The sequence below is a fragment of the Hylobates moloch genome, unplaced genomic scaffold (assembly GCF_009828535.3).
Source record: "Hylobates moloch isolate HMO894 unplaced genomic scaffold, HMol_V3 SCAFFOLD_20, whole genome shotgun sequence".
Taxonomy (NCBI): Eukaryota; Metazoa; Chordata; class Mammalia; order Primates; family Hylobatidae; genus Hylobates; species Hylobates moloch.
In genome coordinates, this window is record NW_026652295.1 from 15,480,689 (window position 1) to 15,502,822 (window position 22,134).

Genomic DNA, 22,134 nt, shown 5'->3' on the forward strand with positions numbered 1-22,134 from the left:
TGTCAGATTTTACCTATACTTCTACAAACTATTTTACAAGCTTAGATTTTTTAAAAAAACAGTGAAATCATATTTGCAAAAGAAAAATCCCTGCTAAAACTAAAAATACAAGTTATTTTTAAAGTAGTCCACAAAGTAGGTATTTGGTTTGGGTGTTTGCTTGTTTTATTTCTGTTTATTTTTTTTTCTTGGCCAAAATATTTCCCCGTTCTACTCATTTCCACGCCTGGTCCCATTGGTTCTATGAGTTTCCAGTTAGCCAGCTTTAGTTTCTATTGTTCATAAACAAAAATACTAACCAATATAACTGGTCTCCCTATTGCCCCTCGCCTCTTCTTCCTGTTCTGAAACTTCTAGCAATTAAGCATAAAGTAGACAAGGAATGAACCAAATGCTATCTTCCAGATAAATTCCCCAGATTATTAGTAAACTGGAATTCAGGGAATAGGCCCTGCAGTTAATACAAGAAGGGACTATTTCAGCCCACAATAGCATGAGGTGTATTTATAAGACAGAAAGATGTGAGAGTGCACCTGTTCCTCTGCAACAGTGGGGGTCAGGACTTGGACAGTTTACAATTTTACTCAGTCAGCTTTAGCAAAGAACTGTGTGTGGGAGGATCCCTCCTTTTTTTTAGCCTTGGGCTCTGATATCGTACCTACTTGTTCAGAAATAAAGGCCACTAACAGATCCTTGGGACTCGTGAAGGGGGGTAGGGACAGGAAAAGTCATCATTAAGCAGTGGGAGCACTGATCTTATAGCTCCCCTTACATACACAGGGACATTCAAATGCTTTTGTGAACATTATTATCTTTGCTGTGCTTCCCGACAATGCTGGGTGGAGACAGAGCAGATATTGCCATCTCCATTTTACTGTTGACAACACCAAGCTTCAGACAGATGAAGTAAGTTTTCTCTTTTTTTTTCTTTCGTTGTTTTCTTTTTGTTGTTGTTGTTTAGAGACAGGGTCTTTTGCTCTGTCGCCTAGGCTGGAGTGCAGTAGGGGGATCACAGCACACTGCAGCCTCGAACTCCTAGGCTCAAGTGATCCTCCCACCTCAGCCTCCCGTGTAGCTGAGACTACAGGCAAGCGCCACCACGCCTGGCTAATTTTTTGTATTTTGTGTAGAGATGGGTTTTTGCTATGTTGCCCAGGCTGGTCTCAAACTGCTGGGCTCAGGCGGTCCTCCTGCCTTGGCATCCCAAAGTGCTGGGATTACAGGTGTGAGCCATCGAGCTGGCCTGAAGTAAGTTTTGTAAGTTTCCACGGCTGAAACCCACATCATCTGGCTTCTATAAAGAAATCAAAAAGGTAGGCTATGTAATGTATTGGCAAAGAGGAACAAGCGGTAAATGAGTGAAGGGTTGTAGACCTTTAATAGTTAATATTGCAGTAATGCCACCTGTTAGGTCAGGAGATGAGCATCTTACCTTAAGACGAGGACAACATCTGGTTGCCTGGGAGAAGGGACAGGCAGAATATCAGGTGCTGCATGAATGTTTAATGAATGAGTGAGATAAGACAGGAGATAGAATGAGCAACCTGAGAGAGGGCCTGGTGCCCTGTAAGGCGTTTTGATTCAGCAGAACGAGTAAGGAGAAGCCCTTCCGGAGTGTAACACACCAGCACTAGACCAAGACACCTGGCGCACTGGTCAACTGCAAAAACTTTCATACTCAGATTTTGTTTTTCTCAACGATGAAGTCTTAATAAGGAACAACAATTCTGCCTCCCAGCAACCCACTGTGACTAATCCTGGTGGAAAAGAGTTTTCTTTTTCTTTTTTTTTCTTTTTTCTTTTTTTTGAGACAGGGTTTTTTGCTCTTGTTGCCCAGGCTAGAGTGCAGTGACACAATCTCAGCTCACTGCAACCTCCGCCTCTTGGGTTCAAGCGATTCTCCTGCCTCAGCCTCCCAGGTAGCTGGGATTACAGGTGCCCGCCACCACGCCTGGATATTTTTTTTTTGTATTTTTAGTAGAGACGGGGGTTTCACCATGTTTGCCAGGCTGGTCTCGAACTCCTGACCTCTGGTAATCCGCCCACCTCGGCCTCCCAAAGTGCTGGGATTACAGGCGTGAGCTACCATGCCCGGACGAAAACAGTTTTCTTTAGGCTTTGGGTTGCTCCTTTTCTTTTTTGCTTTCACAACCGAAATGCGTGCTCGGAGTGATCCAACGTATCTGAAGAACAGTGGCAGCTTGGAGGTGTTTAATCACCGTAAATTCGAGACGGCAGAAAGGCGTCCCCGCCTGGAGCCCCGGGCGATCGCTCACTCTAAGCAGCGTCGCCCAGCGGGCAGAGGCGGCTGGTGTGTTCCGGGACCTCCCTCCCTTCCCGCAGCACTCGGCGCCCGCAAGCTGCCACCTCCCGGGGCGGCCGGGGGAACTCAGCCGGCTCTGGGAGGGGAGGGCCGCGGTCGAGGGGCGCCGCTATTGGCTGGCCAGGCGGGGTAGGAGGGGCGGGGAGGCCGTGATTGGCAGGGACCCGAGCTGAAGGGGGCGGGGCCGCTATATCAGCAGAGTCCCTGTCGCGGCGCAGGCAGTTGGGCTGCTGGAGTGCGGCGCCACCGCTGAGGACAGGGGGAGCTGGCGGGCAGCGGGTGAGGGGGTGGCGGGGACGCGAGTGGCGGCCGCGGGGCGCCGGACAAGGGTCCGCAGAGCTGCAGCCTTCGAGTGCCAGCCCTCTCCGAGTCCGGGGCTGGGTCCCAGCCGTGACAAGGCGGCAGCCCCGCGAGCACCAAAGAGAAGGCGGCTGTGGCGGCAGCGGCAGCCCCAGCCATGCTGTGTTATGTGACGAGGCCGGACGCGGTGTTGATGGAGGTGGAGGTGGAGGCGAAAGCCAACGGCGAGGACTGCCTCAACCAGGTGAGAGCGAGAGGCAAGAAGGGGCACCGGCGGGTCCCGCGAGGCCGAGGGGCCTCGCAGCGACGCCTGGCACTCTGGCGCGCCGCCTACTAGGGGCCAGGAGGCACTGCGGCGGCAGCTGGGGGGAAGCGCGTCCCCTCCTCTCCACGGGCGTGGGGCGCGCGGTCTCCTCCTGGCGCGCGTGGGGTGCGCGGAGAAAGCGCGCAGCGGGGGTCCCCAGAGCTAAGGGCTGGGCGCAGCCCGCAGCCAGGATCCACCCCCAGCCCCCTATCATCCCCCCAACCCAGCCCTTTCCCGGAAGAAGGCGGCTCCGCACACCTGCCGCAGGTATGTGCGTGATGCCGCCTGTCGGGTCCCCGCGGCGCCTGGCAGTGCCACCCGCGTGTCAGGATGGGATGGAGTGGCTCGAAGCAGTCTCGGGCCCCAGGGGTTCTTGGCAGACAAGCCGGGCCCTTGTCTCACGCTGCTTCTCAGGCTGCTGCTCTCAAATGCACCGTTCACCTGCATCTCCGGGTTTGCGGGGGACGGGAGGAATAGGTTTGGGTCATCTACTGCTCGGTGTTTTTTAAGCATGTGTTTCCTTAAGAGTGAGGGAGATCGGTGCCAAATAGTGCATAGGTGATATGGCAGACAGCACATGTGATCCCAGGAAAACGCTGTGCCCTCAACCCCTCTAGCTCTGAGATGTTTGGGAAACCGCTTGTGAAGCTTGGCTGACACTTGTGGCGTGTTCCCTCAATGTGTTTGATTTTTGGAGTCCAGATGGTTAAAATTGCCCAGATAATAAGTCGCCAAAAATCAGCTGTGCAGAGTATGCTGGTGGAGGGAATTCCGGTGATTGGAATACGAAGGAAAATACCCTGTAGTTTCCCCCCCCTCATCTTTTGGAAGGCTACTTTTGAGGGCTCCTTTTTTCTCTGTTGCGATTGGTCATGCCCTAGATGCTAAAAGGAATTATGAGCCTCCATACTAGAGCTCGTGGTTTGGTATCGTTGGAGCTGTAGAACTTTGTTTTTCCAGTTTAGATCAGGAATTGTAACACCATTGAACTTTGTAAAAAGTACCAGCAATCTTAGCCTCAGGGAGCCGTCGGGTTTGCTTTGACATGTACCATTTGCTAATCCAGGCTGTATTCCTTTTTGTTTTAGGTGTGCAGGCGACTGGGAATCATAGAAGTTGACTATTTTGGACTGCAGTTTACCGGTAGCAAAGGTGAAAGTTTATGGCTAAACCTGAGAAACCGGATCTCCCAGCAGATGGATGGGCTAGCCCCTTACAGGCTTAAACTGAGAGTCAAGTTCTTCGTGGAGCCTCATCTCATCTTACAGGAGCAGACTAGGTAAAGTGAGCTAAAATCAACCAATGTCAAATAGACCTTTGGTTCCCTTTAGAAGGGCCGCTGCACCTTCCCAGAGATACTCATAGGCAAGTTTGTTTTGATGCGGAGTTCCATCTTAACTTAGGTTTTCCATGCCGGTCCTTTTGTTGAGGTGAAGGGGGAGCTGCCTACTTGGTCCCAGTGCATTTTCCAATTCTTCTTTTAGTTTTTCTTGTCTTTATAAACTTGATGGGTGAGCAGGGTTGAATTCTTAAAAACATAAGTGCTACCCCAGAAAAAAAAAAAAAGAAAGAAACCACTCGACCCGACCCGACTGACTGACTTCCTGATAGCAGCATCTAATGCCCGATAGTAACCTCTGCCTCAGCAGTGTTACTATAGGTCATTGCAGACTGTTGTAACAGAAAGCAGGAAACAGTTCCTCTTGGGTTACTTAAACTTGGTCAGTTGCTTTAGCCTAGTGTCAGATTACAGTGTGCAGCCAAGAGCTCCATTTGACTTCATGCAGAATTTTTAAAGTTTTTAAGTTTCTTGAAAATGTAATTTCATGAACTCAGGCTACTGTAACTGAATTCCAACCCACAGATACGTTACACACGATTGGTGAGTTGAATTTCTCTCTACGTTGTAAAACACCACCAGCAGTGGTAGACAACTGAAGCATGTGGTCTCATTTTTCAAACAAAATATGTTCTCCCCTGGACTGACTCTAATACTTTTCTCAAGAATGAGCCAAACTAGGAAATTGATATTTAATATTTATTGAAAGGCAGGAGACTTCAATCTTACAGTGGCATATCAAAAAATTAAAAAGGAAAACAGCTACTTTAAAGACATAGCAAGCTTTGAATCTAAGTTCTAATGTTTTTCATAATTCTTTGGCTGATAAATTTGCCATGCATATGAAAAATGTGATTCTAAAAATTTTAAGTAATGATGAATGAGCATTATCCTTTAAGAGTTTTTTACATGACATTTGCTTGTTTGTTTTACCAAAGGACTGATAAAAACTCATTTTGAAATACTATTCATTTGAATTTGAAATTTCCACTTTGCCTTGTAATCGAGCTTTAAAGGTTGAGGCAGATGTTTAATTTTGTTTCTGAATGAAGATGGTATATTGAATTCTTGGTACCCCTGAAAATATCTTGCAAAATATTCAAGTGATTGCATGCTTAAGGATGTTTTAGCTGTCTGTATTAATCAGAATAGACTTTTTAAAATTATTATTTAAAGCTGATTTGTGAAAGCTTTGCGCCTCACTGTCAAAACTTGCAGTCGAATACAAGACATAACACAAAATATTGGAATTTTCATTGTGTAGTCCTATTATGATCTTGTAATTATTTCAAGATCTCTACATGCAACCCAGTTTTGATGGGACAAATTTATTTTTTAAATCTTCAGAAGCTTGGAGTACCAAATAACTGCATTTAAACAATGGCTGCAGTGATAATAGCATAATACGTTTGTTTTATGAATGTATTCAGACTTTATAATTGACTAGTAGATGGTCTCTACCTGTGCTTTCCTGTAATTGGGTTAGTAACTATTATCAAATCAATTTTATTCATGTAAGAAATAGAGACATTTTATGAATTAGAACTCGAATCAAATTTCCTGTATTGGTTTCTCCTTTATTGATTCAATTGACTTGGACTCTTGAGATTCATAATAGTACTCAAAGAATGTACATACCTAGTTCAACTAGATAATTTTAATTGATTTTAATTCCTTTTTGAAATGGAAAAGTTAGTGTGGCCTTAACTTTTAACTTGCTTTTAATATATTGGTGAATTTTACTTGGTTTTGTGGGGTTGGCTGAAATACATAACTGACACTTAAGTTTTAATAACTAGATAAAGTGATTTGTAATTAGCATTTGTACCTCTTAATTAGGACATCAGAAGCTGTACTAGGTCCAGTTTACAATTAGCATTGTTTTTACATGCATGAAACTATAGAACAAAAAATACATATGTTTACAGATGCTAGCAAATGAAGCTGGTTCATAAACTTCTTTGGTGTTTAATTATTTGTTGTAAAATACTTATATAAAATGCCATGAATATACAATAGGTCTGTTTATGTAGTGAGTAAATTTAGCTTTAACAATCCAGTCATGAGAGGTGATTTTTTTATTCTTTTCTAAATCATGAGGGTGCATGTAGTATAGTATACTGAAAGTATCTAGACAGTTTATTAAATGGTGCTGAAATATCATGGCAGAGTTGTCCTCTGGGGACAATTAAGGTAGCCAAGTTAGGGAGGGCAGTTAACATGTTAGCTCATATCAGATTAGGGAGGCCCTTGTGAGAATGATGGGCAGGAAGGCCTGTTTGTCATAGGACAGCACCAGGGAACCAGGCAGAAGCGCTGCATTGTAGTTTCAGCTCTGCCACCAACTACCAGCCATCCAGACTGCTATGGGCCCAGCTCTACAGCCTACTTGAAAGCCCCTGAAGAGATAGACGGTTTCTAAATTTCTCTTACCAATAACTTTTTTCATTGCTTTTGTGTCCTCTTTATATTATTTCCCTTAATGTTTTCCTAAATATGTGTCTCTGAAAACAGAAAAAGCACATCAAGTGTTTGCTTAGGCTGGTAGGTAGAGTTCTGATTTGGCCTAATTTTAGATTTGATTCTTCTATCTAGATTATGCTTTGCTCTTGAATATGAGCCTCAAATGTAAAAGGAGAGTCTTTTACTTTTCAGCTGGCATATTTCAGACATGGAGACAGCAGGTTATTTTCAGCAGATGTTTGTGATGCCATGGAATAAAATGAATAGTGAAACAAATTAATGTATTCTGGAAGTAGATCTGAAATAATAATCATCTTGGAAATTCTTGCCTTTCAAAGGCTTTGAGTTTACTGCAATTCTGACTGGATTTTGTCAACATTTCCAAAACCAGAGATTAGAGAAGTATATGTTTCATCTTCACAATGGTAATTATACCATCCACTGCCAATAAAATCTATATTTTGTTCCTGACTTAGCCACGTTTTAGCAGAGCTTTGAAGTCTTTGCTAGGAGACGTTTTGCTTAGGTAAGGCTCACCAACACATGGATTCTCTTTTCCAGAAAACAACCTCATTCCAAGAGCTCTGTGAGTCCCAGACCAAATGTTCACAGAAATGCTATAATCCTGGATGTTAAATTTCATCCAGATTTCAGTGATGCTAACAGTGATGAGTTTGACTCTGACTCGTCCCTTGTTAAATCTGCCCTACCTTTCTGACCTCAGCTCCATCCTCAGCCCTCAGGAAAGTTTCCCTAGCCTTGCTTGGGAGACTAAAACTCCCCCAAGACATCATGTATCTTTCCTTTATAGCATTTAATGAGCTTATAATACTACATATACTTAGGTGGCAATTTGTTTATTATCAGTCACTCTAATAACCTAAACTCCATTAAACAGGGAGCTGATCAACGTTGTATCCCCAGAGTCTAATAAGTGTCTGTTGCATATTTGTTGAATAATAGAATTAAGAACTTGGAAGTAAACAAAAATGGGGTTAACTGATAACTACTAATAAAGTTTTCCTAATAGATTTTGAGATGTTTTTCACTTCGCTTTTATAAACTGAAAAGTTGAGAGTATCTAAAAGAAATCTCACCATTTCAAAAATGTTTTGTAGTGATTATTTTCTGTTTGAACTTAACTTAGAGCTTCCTCACATTCTTTTGCTTCCTTTCTTTCACCCCCTCTACCTCATCCTAGGCCATGTGTTTATTGTGGCTATTAGTTCTTTCCTAAAAGAAACTACCACTTATCTGGGCCATCTATGAAGGTCAGATAGTTTTCAAGTTATAGCATCACTTTAACTGCAACCCATTTATAGTCCTAAGTACATATTAACTAGGTATTTCCCTGTCTTCCAACAAAAATCACTTTTAGACATGTGGAAATCTAGGAAAGATTGCATGCCCAAACACAAAATAGGCCCTGGAAAGTAAAAACAGTAAAAGCAGGCATGTGGTTATTTCCAAAGAAAGTATTTAATTGAATTTTACATTTCTGATTTAATTTTTTCTTTTGTTAAGGCTATAGGATGTTTGTGTTATTATATGTGTTTATTTCAGCCAAGGAACGCCTGTCTGGGTATCTTTAGGCCCTTTTTGAATTTCTGGTACTTATATATTTGTATGAAATATTCAAGGAAGTTTTTTAAAATGACATGTAAAATTAAATCTGAGCATTTAGAAGGCACCTAGGGTCAGACTCAAGGTGACCAGTGTTGAGCAGCTGTAGGGACACTAGGTGTGTTTCCTCTGAATGGTGTCCCACTGTGGCCTGTTCCCAGCCCTCTTCTATACCAGCAGCAGGACCTAGCAAGTAACTCAGGAGATGTGAAGGCAGTTAAAAAGATGAGGAGGTCTGAAAATTCCTGAACCTTCCCGGCCTCATGGAATGAATGTACCAAAAAGCACTCCTGGCTAATCTAGATTGTTGGGAAAGAGATTGTAGTTAACACCTTCAGATTTCAGGACTGCCTAGATTGGTGTTTGCCTAGGATGGGGATCTACTGTGAGTGAATAAGCACATTTTTTAGAAGTGCAGATTTTCTGCTTTCAATTAGAAGTGTTCTTCTGGTGTGGGTTGTGATCACTTTTGAAGTTGGAAATTTTCCCAACTGCTGCCCTCCACATCTTTTAACTGCTTTAGAGCAGGAACACTTTCATCAGTGATTCTCATTTTGTACTTTGGGCTTTGAAAAGGATCTCCTTAAGCCTACATAGAGGCCTAACTTGGTAATTATTTGGCTGTTACAAGTTTCTCAGTGGCAAGCCCTCCATGAAGTAGATAGATGTGGTGGTTCATGTTAGATATGGCTAGTTACTTGAATCCTTGACCCTAAGGGATTTTTACTAGTATTACTTCCTTCACTTCTTATGAAAGTTTTCAAACATACAGGAAAATTGGAGATTTTTTACAGAGAACACCTATATATATGCACACACACTATATGTGTGTGTGTATATATATATATGTACACTATATTCTATATATATGTACACTATATTCTATAGTGTATATATACACTATATTCTATATATAGTGTATATTCTATATAGAATATAGTGTATATATATACACTATATAGAATATATATACACTATATTCTATAGTGTATATATATACACTATATTCTATATATATACACTATATAGAATATAGTATGTATACTAAATATATACTATATATACTAAATTCTGCTATTAATAGTTTAGTATACTTGCTTTATTACATATTCATCCATTTATCAGTCCTCTATCCACCCATCAATCTGTCTTATTTTTAGATGCATTTCAAAATAAGTTGTATATAAGTATGTTTCTCCCTAAATACTTCAGCATGCATAACACTAACTAGAACTCAATGTTTGCAGTTTTTTCTTTTGATGTAAAATTTACATAAATCCTAATTATACCATTTAATGATTTTTTGACAAACAGCTGTGCTTGTTTAAATAAAACTGCTATCAAAGTTTAGAAGAACATTATCATCACTCCAGAAAGTTCCCTCAAGCCCTTCTGCAGTCAACCCCTCCCCTTCTTTCCCACCCCCACCCATCGCATGCTACACCTTTGTCATGTGTTCTTCTACCAGAGATGAGCTATGGCTGTGCAGCTTTATCTATATGGAATCTTGTGGTATGCACTCTTTGATGTCTGGCTTCTTTTGTTCATCACAGATTTTTTGAGATCCATCCATATTGTCATATATATCAGTGGTTGGTTCTTTTATATTGCTGGATAGTATTCCATTGAATGATTCTAGTGTTTGTTTATCCATACTCCTAATAATGGACACCTGTTTTCCAGCTATTATGAATAAAGCTGTCATAAACATTCTAGTATGTACCTTTTTTTGTAGACACATATTTTCATTTCTCTTGAATAAATAAATACCTAAGAGTGGAATAGCTGGGTCATGGAGTAAGTAATCATTTCATTTTATAACTAACCGCCGGACCTTTTCCCAGAGCTATTTGGCAATTGTGCTATTCTGTACTCCCAGCAAGAATGTAAGAGTCTAGTTCCTCCACATCCCAGCTTTCTGGTGGGTGTGTAGTGGTAGAGTGTTGTGATTTTAATTTGCATTTCTCTGACAATTAATATTAAACACTTGTTCATGTGTTTATTGGCCTTTCATGTATCTTTTTCAAAGTATCCAAGTCATTTACTCATTTTTGTTGTTTGCCTTTGTTTTTGAGGTGTACAAATTCTTCATGTACCCTAGATACCAGTCCTTTGTCAGATACATGTTTTGTAAATGTATTTCCTCCTGTGGCTTATCTGTTTTTCTGATGCCTTTTATGAGTAGAAGTTTTTAATTTTGGTGAAGCCTAATTTATCCACTTTCTTCTTTTGTGGTTTTTGCTATGTCCTGAGAAACCTTTGCTACCTGGAAGTCATGAAGATACTCTTATGTTTTGTTTTTAAAGCGTTAACGGTTTTAGCTTTTACATTTAGGCCCGTGATCCATCTTGAACTGATTTGTGTTTTACTGAAATTAAAGATACAAAACAGAAAACTCTTATAGCAATTCTGTTGTGATTTGATAGTTTTTAAATATAACTTGGCAGTCAAAGTTTGGTTTAAAATAAACTGTGGTTAAGTGACTCATTGGACTGAGGCAGGCTGACTGATGATCACAGGGGGTTCTTACGAGGTGAGAGCAGAACCAGCCATTACTCATTATGGCTAGAGTCAGTTATGGCTTTCCAGGAGAAATACAATTCAATTATTGGTAATTGAGAATTTGAAAAAAATAGCTACTTAGCTGTTTCAAAGATGTAGGTTAGTTCATAAATTTTGAGTTTAATAATGAATCTGAATATAGTTATTTTACATTTGTCATTAAAAGCTCTTCAAAATGGTGTAACTGGTGAGGTAACTGGAGGGCAGTAACTGAGAGGAACCCTCTGTGATGAGCAGATGAACGACTTCCAACTGGTTTGCAGGAAGTTCTGCTTTGATTCCTAGATAATTGCTTCATGAGACAAGCCAGGGTTTAGAGGAAAGTTCTCTGATTACAACTCTTAAAAGATAAATGATCTAACTTCATTCCTTAACACTGTAAGAAGGAATTAATTTTTAAAAGAGAAAATTTGAAGTACTTTGAAGGAAAAGTATAGTAAGAATATGTGATTCATTTTTAAAATTAAAATTTGGCTTATCCTTATATTCACTCCATTAAAAAAAATCTTCTATAATGCTCAGTAAATGTTAATTCATTTGTGCCCATGATGCCAGGACATGATTTTAGCCAGAGTTTAGCCAGAATGTTACACCTTGGGCCCCAAAATGTGATCCATATATTGAAAATATCAGTTTTCTTAGTAACTGGGTAAAACTTAAAGAAGAGTCGTGAATTAGAAGGTATAACCCGAAGAATGTTTAAAAGGTGCAGTTTGAGCTTATTTATGCTCATAGGACATATTCATGGATATTTGCTTAAGACAGAGAAAACAGTTTTTTTCCAAAGGCTTTCTTTCTGTTTGTGATTCTAGGAAGTAGCCTCTATTGAATTGAATGTCATCTACTTTTGATATTTAGTGCAAAAGCATTCACTGCAGGCATAACTTCTTTGACCACATCTGCTTGTTTTGATATTATTGGTAACCTTTTGCCTACTTTACAAAAAAAAAAAAAGGAGGGGGCAAAACCCAGGAGCCAGATAGTTACAGTCCAGATGGTTTGAGGGGAAAATACTAAGAGAAAATACTTGATTCAAAACCACCCATAAATATTGAGCCATCACTGAAGCTCTTGTTGGAAACATGTCTCTGAGCTCTGCTATCCTCTGTCTTGGAAAGAGCCTATTAGAGTGCTGATCTTTGCTACTAGTACTCTGACGTACTGTTCTCCTGGAGAGCATAAACTTGTTACCCAAAAGCTAGATTGTGGCTGGAGTCATTTTGATGGGATATGTCCCTTTATTGTAAAAGGCTGTAAGTCCATCTAAAAAGGAACTCTCAGACATGTTTACCCTAAAACTCCAGCTTAGGGCTGGGCACAGAGGCAGTGCAAGACAAATATTTATTGGCTTGAAATGAAAAGGTTGCTTTATAGCCATGAAACTGCAAAATGCAGGAAGGGACTGTCAGAAAGCTGATGTTGACAGTAAGGAGAAGGAGTTTTCATGCTTACCAGGCATCCTCTGCAGTCCAGGCTAGAATGTGGAGTATGTCGAAAAGGTCAATCATTGCCCTTACTAGACCTTTTCTTAAATTCTGGCCCATATGCTGAGAAGGATCAGTGTGCTCTCAGGCTGCCTGCCACCTGTTTATGTTCTGTTACTGCTTCCTTGCCTTTGATTTTGGCCACTGTCTCTCCAGAAGTATAGGCATGGATAGGTTGCAAAAAGACATGGAATTCATTCAAAACTCTTCTTACTATTTAGTAAAGCAGGAACTAGTCTCTAACTTTAGACTTGAAAAATAAGTTAAAAGCCACTTTTGCCTGTAATTCCAGGACTTTGGGAGGCGGAGGCGGGCAGATCATGAGGTCAGGAGATTGAGACCATCCTGGCTAACACGGTGAAACCCCATCTCTAATAAAAATACAAAAATTAGACAGGCATGGTCTGTAGTCCCAGCTACTCGGGAGGCTGAGGCAGGAGAATCGCTTGAACCCGGGAGGCTGAGCTTGCAGTGAGCTGAGATCGTGCCACAGCACTCCAGCCTGGGCGACAGAGCAAGACTCCGTCTCAAAAAAAAAAAAAAAAAAAAAAAAAGGCCACCTTTACATAAGCAGTAATTAAACTAAGAAGACTTAGTTTGTGGCAATATTCCTCAGGTCTTTCAGAGCGTAATTTCTTCTTTAACGAAAGCATAGATGCAGATTTTAGTTTCCTAACAGCACGCCTCCACCCCGGTTGAACACAGAGATGGGTACATTCACCAAGATGAAGTTTATCAAATGGTCATCTCAGAAGCCTTTTGAGGCCTGCAACAGTGTAGTAAACCACGGCTTGCTGAGAATGCTGGATCTCAGTCCTCAGATAGCTATTTTACAGCAAGTTATTTTCGTGGTGATTCCTTTGCCCCAGTGCGGGCTCCCTTCTCAGTTTAGCAGTATGTCAGAAATACTTTACAGATTAGCAGATGTTTGGGTTAATAAAAACCATCTTTATCTTCTTTCAGGCTATTACACATTCTTACTGTGATTTCTTTACAGGGGCTTTGAAAAAAAGAACTGCAGTATTTGGCAGAGTTTCATCATTTTAAATATTTCTTTATCATTATAGAATGCACAAAACATGGAATTTCAATACTTCTTAGTGAAAATAAGATTAATGGCTTTTGTGAGCCAGACATTTTAGACTCTCAGTATAGCACTTCCTTAGATTTGTAGCCTCACTGTCTCCTTAGTCGATTCTTACCTTGCTCATGTTCCTCTACCTGGAATGTCAGACACAGATATATTATTAAACAGAAACAGTGTTGAGGACATCGCATCTGGCCAGAGTTACAATTCATTTGTTAATGGGAGGAATAATGTGGCAATTAGCCTTGTTTGAGAGGTTATGACAAGTCATCAAAGGAAGGTTAAAACTTCACATTCGCCAGGGACACTTGTTACAACTGAGGCCAATCTGTCTACAGCAGTTATAGAAGCTCTTCAGAGTTTTGGGCAGTGTGACCAGTATCTGAATTTTACAGGAGTTTTTAAGTGTGACATACCTTTTAGTAAATGTAGAATATAGTATTGTATACAACTAAGATAGGCTTAAACAGGATGAAACTAAGGTTGGAAGGTAAACTAATCACACATAATATGCAGTTTTATGTACATTTTTGGAGCTCTCTGATGTTCGAGGCACTTAAAAAGTCATACATAATATACATGTTATGTCAAATACTGTACTAGAGGAATAGAGGATTTGCATGTGATATAGACCAAAGGGTATCCAAGCAAGGGGACAGAAAGAATGGCCATCAGGACAGAGGGAGCAGCAAGACCAGAGACACCAGAGCATGAACATGCTTCCTGGATTTCCCAGGGAGAGGAATTGTTCCCTCTCCTGGGTCATAGCAGCTGCAGGGAATGACAGGAGACGTGGCTGGAAAGCTGGGGCCAGATGGCGGAGACTCCTCAACTCCACGTTAACAAGGTGCTCCCTTGGCAAGCCGTACAGATCCTTTGAAGGATTTTGAGCAGAGAAATGACAAGCTTATACTAGAAACAAGCAGCAAGGAAGGTAGGCTGCCTGCATGGAGTCTGGAGGAGGAGAGCAGCTTAGAGAATAGTGTAAATTCTTCCTGCAAGTAGTATTGAGGAGGTACAAACGGGAGGATACAACTGGATTCAAATAGTTTTCAGAGAGAAGAAAGTCAAATGAAATAGGACAGAGTCCAAAGTCAGTCTGTGGTCTCCATTTGGAGAAAAAGGGTTTGGGAAAGAATATATGGAGTTTGGTTTTGAATGAGCCGAAATTGAGGTACATCCAGGTGGTGAAGCCTATAGGAGATTGAACATTTTTCATGTGATTCTTAGGAGAGAAGCTGGCACTGAGACTAGAGATTGGGGTATCATTTGAATAAAGGTGAGAATTTTGTCTTTATGTATAGAGTTCCTTAAGATTCTATCAGAATCCATGTCAAGATACAATTTTTCTGATTAAAATAATTTCTTTTAAAACACTGTAATGCAGAAACTTGTGTGTAATTATTTTATGTTTTGTAGCCTTAATGTTACCAAACTTGTGTTAAATAAGTTTATCTTGTTTGGGTCACAACTTTTATTCCAGAGAAACTCAGTTCTTATTTTGATTTTGTCTTAATACTGATGATTTTTTTTAAAGTTCTTTAATGTTAAGCATTTTCAGTGTGACTTTTAAAATTACTTTCCTTAAAAGTGACTGTGAAATTGCTAAGTAGGCTGAGATTGATGTCAGGTTATCCCCAAGCATAACCTCACTCTCACCTTGCTTTGCAGGCATATCTTTTTCTTGCACATCAAGGAGGCCCTCTTGGCAGGCCACCTCTTGTGTTCCCCAGAGCAGGCAGTGGAACTCAGTGCCCTCCTGGCCCAGAGCAAGTTTGGAGACTACAACCAGAACACTGCCAAGTATAACTATGAGGAGCTGTGTGCCAAGGAGCTCTCCTCTGCCACCTTGAACAGGTGAGGCTGCCATCAGGACTACTGCTTATATTCATAGAGCTATCAAATGTATAAGCATTTTCCAAAAGAAGATGAATCTGTGGTACATACATATAATTTGTGAGGTTAAGACTGGGCCATTGCCCAATTTAACCAAATATTTTCAAAAAATTTGTTAGCTTTTATTTGAAAAATATATAAACACAATATGAAGTGCTATATAATGAGAATTTTTTAAATCTCTGCCTTTAAGTACAAATCTCCTAAAATAAAAAATCTGTTATGTATATGTTTTCTTCATCCCAGCAAGAATTAAACCAGGAGATCTAACATAGGCATTTTAGTTATCTATTTCTGCATAACAAGTTACCCCAAAACTTAGTGACTTAAAACAACAAAAATTGTCTCACAGTTCTGTAGGTCAGGAATCTGGCCATGTCTTGGCTGGGTCCTCTGGCTCACGAGACTGGAGTCAAGCTGCAGGTGGAACTCTGTCTCATCTGAAGGCTCGACTGAGGGTGGCCTCCATGCCAGGTTGACTCCTGTGGTTTGTTGGCCTGCCTCCTTCCCCGGCCACAGGGTCCTCAGGGGTCAACTTTATACTTATAAACTGTATGTGGACAAATGGATGAGACTTTCCAATATGTAAATTTGACTTATGTATATTTTCAGAGACTTTCCATAATTCTTCCATCACCCATCCAGCATCCCCAAAGTGTTTTTACCAAGTATTTAATAGTTGAGATCCCAGTGTCTTAGACGTTTTTTATAGTAAGTTCGCTAAATACATGAAACATAATACATAAGTTTTAAGTTGGTGTGATTCATGAGTGTTAGTATATTTCACTTGTGAAGACTACATAGGTTTATCTCTAAAGTTAATATCTGTATACTTAATTCTCTGTCCTCTTGGTGTCCTCCAGCATTGTTGCAAAACATAAAGAGTTGGAGGGGACCAGCCAGGCTTCAGCTGAATACCAAGTTTTGCAGATTGTGTCGGCAATGGAAAACTATGGCATAGAATGGCATTCTGTGCGGGATAGTGAAGGGCAGAAACTGCTCATTGGGGTTGGACCTGAAGGAATCTCAATTTGTAAAGATGACTTTAGCCCAATTAATAGGTAAGCCAAGACTTAACTTTTTTTGACCTAAGCATGTGTATACATCTGTAGCTGTCAATGTAATAGAAAGTAGGAAGGGATTTTCTCGACAGTCAGCTCTTAGGAATGAAAGATTTCACTGTGGTATGTACATTAATCTTATTCAGGCCTAAATAACCATTTTAAATGTTATTCAAGGTATACAATGTGGCAGAGTTAACATTTTCCAAATAACCCATTCACTGCCATAAAAAACTTGTTTTCACCTCTAGACATGCATGTGCGCACACCCAGCACTTGCTCCCACACTTCCCTCTACATAAGCCCAACTGCTTTTCACTGTATCTTTAAGATAAGGCAGCATTATAGTGACGTGATAGCCCCAGAGGAAGCGTCTGATTTTTCTGCTAGGTCATGAGCAAATGGGGATCCCACAAAGGCACAGACATGGTGAAGAATCACTCCTTCTAGATCTGCTTTCTTTTCTCTTCCCGTCTCTTAGGATAGCTTATCCTGTGGTGCAGATGGCCACCCAGTCAGGAAAGAATGTATATTTGACAGTCACCAAGGAATCTGGGAACAGCATCGTGCTCTTGTTTAAAATGATCAGCACCAGGGCGGCCAGCGGGCTCTACCGAGCGATAACAGAGACGCACGCATTCTACAGGCATGTATCTCATGTGCTTGGTCACCTCAGCACCGCAGCTCTAAGGTTTTTAGGTGACAACCAGGTTTCTACGGTTCCTTGGATTGTTGTGTCAATGAGTCTAGTACATCATTTAAGAAATTCTGAACATTTTGTTTCTGTAGTAGCAATGGGGTCCTTACTAATGTGGTCTTGTTTTACCCACAGAAGGTGCATGTGTGTGAGCTGCACAAACACATTCTCTGCTTACCTCCTACCGTATTCTCTTATGCCATTAATCTAAACACAAAGTGTGTTAGGAGATTTCTATGCCTATTTAATCAATACAACAACCCTAAGGGGTTAAGTATTATTACCCTAATGTTAAAGATGAGGGAACTGGGATGGGAGGATAATTATTTACTTAGTCTAGCACTCAGGTTCAAAGCCAAGTTTGACTACCCTAAAGGTAACCCTGAGGGATTGGGCCTGATCCACTGCCCAGGAGAAGGATAGCACAGATCATCTTTTCTTTCTGGTAGAGCTGCTATCCTGAGTCCTCACTGTGTACGGAAGGATTTTTTACTAACAATATTGATTCCCTCATTTCAGAGGGTACTTTAAAGCCAAGTTGTGATTGGACTCAGGTATTTGGACAATTAAAGCTAAGAAATTTAAGTCGTAGACAACTTTAAACTTTTTTATTTTAAAATAGATACGCAAATTGTGAAACAGGATAGAAAATTTTTAGACATTTCTAACATAAAAGCCAAGACTTCAGGCAGATGCCCTTTTTCTTCCATAAGCAACTTGACTCATTAGCATCTGTCCTGGGGAGGAGGTACGTGCTCATTGCCCTCTGTATTTACTGTTTTATGGAAGCCATAATGTCAGGAGATGTTAGAGAAACAGAGGTGTAATCACTGAGAATATCTACCAGATTTAAAACTGGAAGGACTTACTTTCATACATGCAGACAAGAATATGAAACATCTGCTGACATTTCTGTTCTTATTGACAACAGCAAATAAGGGGGCTGCCAGGCTCTTTGGTGTTAAAGTAGACATTCAATCTTGCCTTGCAGGTGTGACACAGTGACCAGCGCCGTGATGATGCAGTATAGCCGTGACTTGAAGGGCCACTTGGCATCTCTGTTTCTGAATGAAAACATTAACCTTGGCAAGAAATATGTCTTTGATATTAAAAGAACATCAAAGGAGGTGTATGACCATGCCAGGAGGGCTCTGTACAATGCTGGCGTTGTGGACCTCGTTTCAAGAAGCAACCAGAGCCCTTCACACTCGCCTCTGAAGTCCTCAGAAAGCAGCATGAACTGCAGCAGCTGCGAGGGCCTCAGCTGCCAGCAGACCCGGGCGCTGCAGGAGAAGCTACGCAAGCTGAAGGAAGCCATGCTGTGCATGGTGTGCTGCGAGGAGGAGATCAACTCCACCTTCTGTCCCTGTGGCCACACTGTGTGCTGTGAGAGCTGCGCCACCCAGCTACAGGTAGGGGAGTCAGCTGCCCACTTTTGCCTGCAGCCTCACCTATCCCTCCTCTTAATGGGGAGTAGGAGCCAAGTACTGTGTCGCTAATGTGCAGATGGGGAATGCCCATCTTCACCCGGGAAGGGTCTTTGTATTTGGTGACCTAAAAGGTATTGCCCTTTAGAAACATTTTAGATTAGCATTCGATTTTCAACAACATAATTACTCCAAATTATACAGTGTTTTCAAGTTCTGAAAATGAGGCTGAGATTCCTGGGTAACATATCTAGTTAGCGGCTTACCCGAGGACAAGAATCCAGGCCTCCTGAGGCCTGGCCCAGGGCTGCTTCCTCTATTTCAAGTTGCCTCCCTTTTTCTGACACTTAGGAGGATGGTCTTTATTACTTAAGATATTTGGGAAAGAATACTTCTCAATTATCCATGGATGGGTTGTTGACTCTGTGATATTGGTGATTAATTTCCTTTTATGATTGCAACTGCCTCAAGGGCATATGAGTTGGCTGCTATTTATTAGCAAGTCAAACTAATTTTAATATTAACAACAAGAAAAAGAGAACTCACATATAGTTTTCTTCTTTCTTGCATGAAGAAGAATTTTAAATTTCCTCTTATAATAAGTTTTTTCAATTTGTTTTTATTTCTCAGGTGTGTTTGCCAAATGTCACTGTGGTTTTATGTAAAACTGGTCCTAGATAATACTTAGTCCTTCAGAAGCTGCTAATTTCAGAGCTAATAAGACCAAACGACCCCTGTGTCCTTTCCCCAGAAGCAGTCATAGGCTTGTCTTTTTCTGCCCACCTATTCCGACTGTCATCCGTAAGTCTCTCCTGAGGGCTGATGATGGGCACGGGCTTTCTGAGAAGTCAGCTAGGAATGTGGAGCTGCCACCTACGGCTAGAAGCAGAGCCACCCTCCCTGGCCATGCGGGCATCAGCCCAGAAATGTTGGCCTGAGTCAGTCAGCTGAGCTAAGGACACACAATTTCAAGAAGGGTCTCCTGCATTGCTGCCTGAAGTGTTATAGTCTACTCACGTAGAGACCACATTCTGCACAGAAAGACGACTTCATTAATTGCTTTACTCAATGTACTTTGTTTAGTGTTTCACTAAAAAAGTAATTAATTTCCTTCAGTTTATACTGTGTCATAATATTTATTTTTAAGCCCTTGTAAAGTATAAACTTTCAACCTGTGAGACAGCAAAGATCTCTACCAATTGAAAGCTAGAAATCACTGTGATCACAATTGATTTAGAAAATTAAATGCACTAGAGACCAGGGGTGTGTGCAGCGACACAGGCCCCCCATCAAGGCTTGCATGCTAACAGAGACTGTTGGCTTTTCTTTTCCAGTCATGTCCCGTCTGCAGGTCGTGTGTGGAGCACGTCCAGCACGTCTATCTGCCAACGCACACCAGTCTTCTCAATCTGACTGTAATCTAATCTGTTGTGCTTTTATTGGACTTGCCATGTTTCCATGAACTGCACTATTATAAACTATTAAAATGATAGATTGTGGAGAAAGTAATTACTCCAACACCCATCTGCCACGCGATGTTAAAAAAAAAAAAAAAAAACAAGGAAGAAAAATAACACAGCTACTCCTCACTGCAAAAACATATCCATGCGTAGAATCAACAACTCCAGTCGTGGGGACCAGGAGGAGCTCTGGGACGCAGAAACGTTCCTTGGATGTTGATTTTTTTATGATCAAGTAAAGGAACAGGTAAAGTCTTTGATGTCAGTGAAGTGGCAACATAGCCAAAAAGTTGGGTACCTTTTAGGAAATGATGTTTGTAAGTACCCTATAATGTATCCCGAGGTAAGTTTCCTACCGGCAGCATATTTTATAAGAATTACTTTTAAGAATTTCATTTTTTGTATGGTCATGGAGCTCCAACCATTTTTAATAGGAAAGTTTTTTGTAAATTGTTGTCATTTTAATGTCATTTCTGTCTTTATAACTTGATCAAGAATGATTGGAAGGCAAACAGGTTTACAAATTAATTCTGTGACTTTTAAAAAGTTGACAATGTTGTCAGATTTAAACCAGTGTGGCTAGTAAAAAGCAGCTCACTCAATGCGGGTGGCTCCCTATTCCTTTACGCTCCCCCATCCCTATCCCCACAAGCCTTTCGATTACAAAATACTACCAATCTTGTTATAAGATTACTGTGGAGGAGTCAAGTACTCCCCAGGCCTTCTGAGCTGGTGAAATATTTTATTTCAGACTGAAAACAGAGAGCACTCTCCTTGGGAAGGGAAACCGGAGCTTGCTGAGTGAGAGATGGAGCCTCATGGTGTACAACTGAGAGTAGTTAACTCATCACTTCTCCCAAGCACTCGATCCCAGCTTCACCCACTGGTGTTGCTTTGCTTGAACTGTCAAGCCTTTTATAGCCTTACCATAAGTATTTAGATATTGTGTCCTTTTCTGTTTTTGTGGGGGGAGTTTTGTTGTGTTTTTTTTAAAGTTAGTGCTTAAGTATTAACTTTGGGTTGTCCCCTCTGTGTGTTTCGAAGGGGTTTTGGTTCTTTTTGCTTCTGTATTCTTAAACGTGTTTTCCACTCCCACTTGGACATTTTGGAAGCTGGTCAGCTGGCAGGTTTTCTGGGATGTCGGGAGACCTAGATGACCTTATCGGGTGCAATACTAGCTAAGGTAAAGCTAGAAACCTACACTGTCACTTTACTGAGATTCTGAGTATACTTTTCATATTGCCTTAATGTAGCAGTAATGTGTTTATGCATTTGTTTCTTTGCACATTTTGTCAAATATTAAAACTCTACTTTTTTATGGCACATATTAGCATATAAGCCTTTATTCCAAGAGGTATTTATTTTTTCACTTGTAAAAAAAATAATGTTTCCACGTAAAGAACTCTGTTATATCCTAGAGGACTCTGTCTTTTATATTCAGGATAATAAAGACTTTAAAGCAAACATGGATGTGTGTATTGTCATTTAAGCCAGTTTTATTTCATTTCAAAGAAATAAGCAAGGGGTAACATCACAACTGGTATCTAATTTGCTCCTACCTGGAATTTAATTTTTTTTTAAATAATTTCAGTGCTCTACAAATTCATAGAAACTTCTCTAGTAACAAACTATAGAAATGATCCTTGAGAGTATAGTCTTTTTTTTCTTTTTTTCAAGAAAATTTGAAAATATTTGTGGTATTGTTTCTAATGGAGATCACTTCACCTAGTCATTCTCTTATTTATGTTTTTGGGTAGTTGGATTGGAATGTAGGGGAAAATGGGGTCATGAACATAAGCAGATGAAAAGAAAAAATTAGGAAAAGTACTGGAAGCTATTGGAGAAGGAAGGAAGTGGCAAAGTTGGAAGTTAACAATTAACCCAGCTGGTGCTGCTGGTGTGTGGCCTGTTCAAGACAGGGGAGTGGCCTAGGTCATAGCAGTAAGGGTCTCCGGCTACAGAAGCTCGGACTGTATTCCTGCAGGACTGCTGGCGTCTACTCCTGCTAGGCCAACTGCTCTATGCTTGCCAGTGCATGCTCATCTGTATTTCTCCAGAAATACATTTTGGAATAGAGAATATTGTACATAATATATATGTGATCATTA

General features: G+C 40.8%; 1 protein-coding gene and 1 pseudogene across 3 annotated transcripts; one reads left to right on the plus strand and one right to left on the minus strand.

Moving 5' to 3' along the window:
• The first annotated feature begins 2,620 nt into the window (after positions 1 to 2,620).
• On the plus strand, positions 2,621 to 21,490 carry MYLIP (myosin regulatory light chain interacting protein). 3 transcript variants are annotated; one of them, XR_009211364.1, is made up of 7 exons: positions 2,621 to 2,867; positions 4,016 to 4,206; positions 15,157 to 15,342; positions 16,245 to 16,442; positions 18,131 to 18,551; positions 19,901 to 20,273; positions 20,778 to 21,490. XR_009211364.1 is itself a non-coding variant. In XM_032140737.2 (7 exons), the coding sequence occupies exons 1-7, from the start codon at positions 2,781 to 2,783 to the stop codon at positions 19,988 to 19,990; spliced, it is 1,338 nt and encodes a 445-aa protein (XP_031996628.1). In that variant the 5' UTR covers positions 2,621 to 2,780; the 3' UTR covers positions 19,991 to 21,490. The 3 variants fall into 3 exon arrangements, 2 of the variants coding, with proteins under 2 accessions (XP_031996628.1, XP_031996630.1); XM_032140737.2 differs by adding an exon at positions 16,924 to 17,088 and having other exon boundaries at positions 19,901 to 21,490; XM_032140739.2 differs by having other exon boundaries at positions 19,901 to 21,490.
• Positions 21,491 to 21,603: 113 nt separating this feature from the next.
• Positions 21,604 to 21,685, minus strand: LOC116460566 (small nucleolar RNA U3; annotated as a pseudogene).
• Between the last annotated feature and the right edge of the window lie 449 nt (positions 21,686 to 22,134).

What these genes read in the sequence shown, in the direction of transcription:
- MYLIP (XM_032140737.2), top strand. Translation starts at nt 2,781, where the DNA reads ATGCTGTGTTATGTGACGAGGCCGGACGCGGTGTTGATGGAGGTGGAG. An exon ending in GCGAGGACTGCCTCAACCAG is followed by an intron (nt 2,868 to 4,015) that starts GTGAGAGCGAGA and finishes TTTTTGTTTTAG; the next exon opens with GTGTGCAGGCGACTGGGAAT. An exon ending in ATCTTACAGGAGCAGACTAG is followed by an intron (nt 4,207 to 15,156) that starts GTAAAGTGAGCT and finishes CTTGCTTTGCAG; the next exon opens with GCATATCTTTTTCTTGCACA.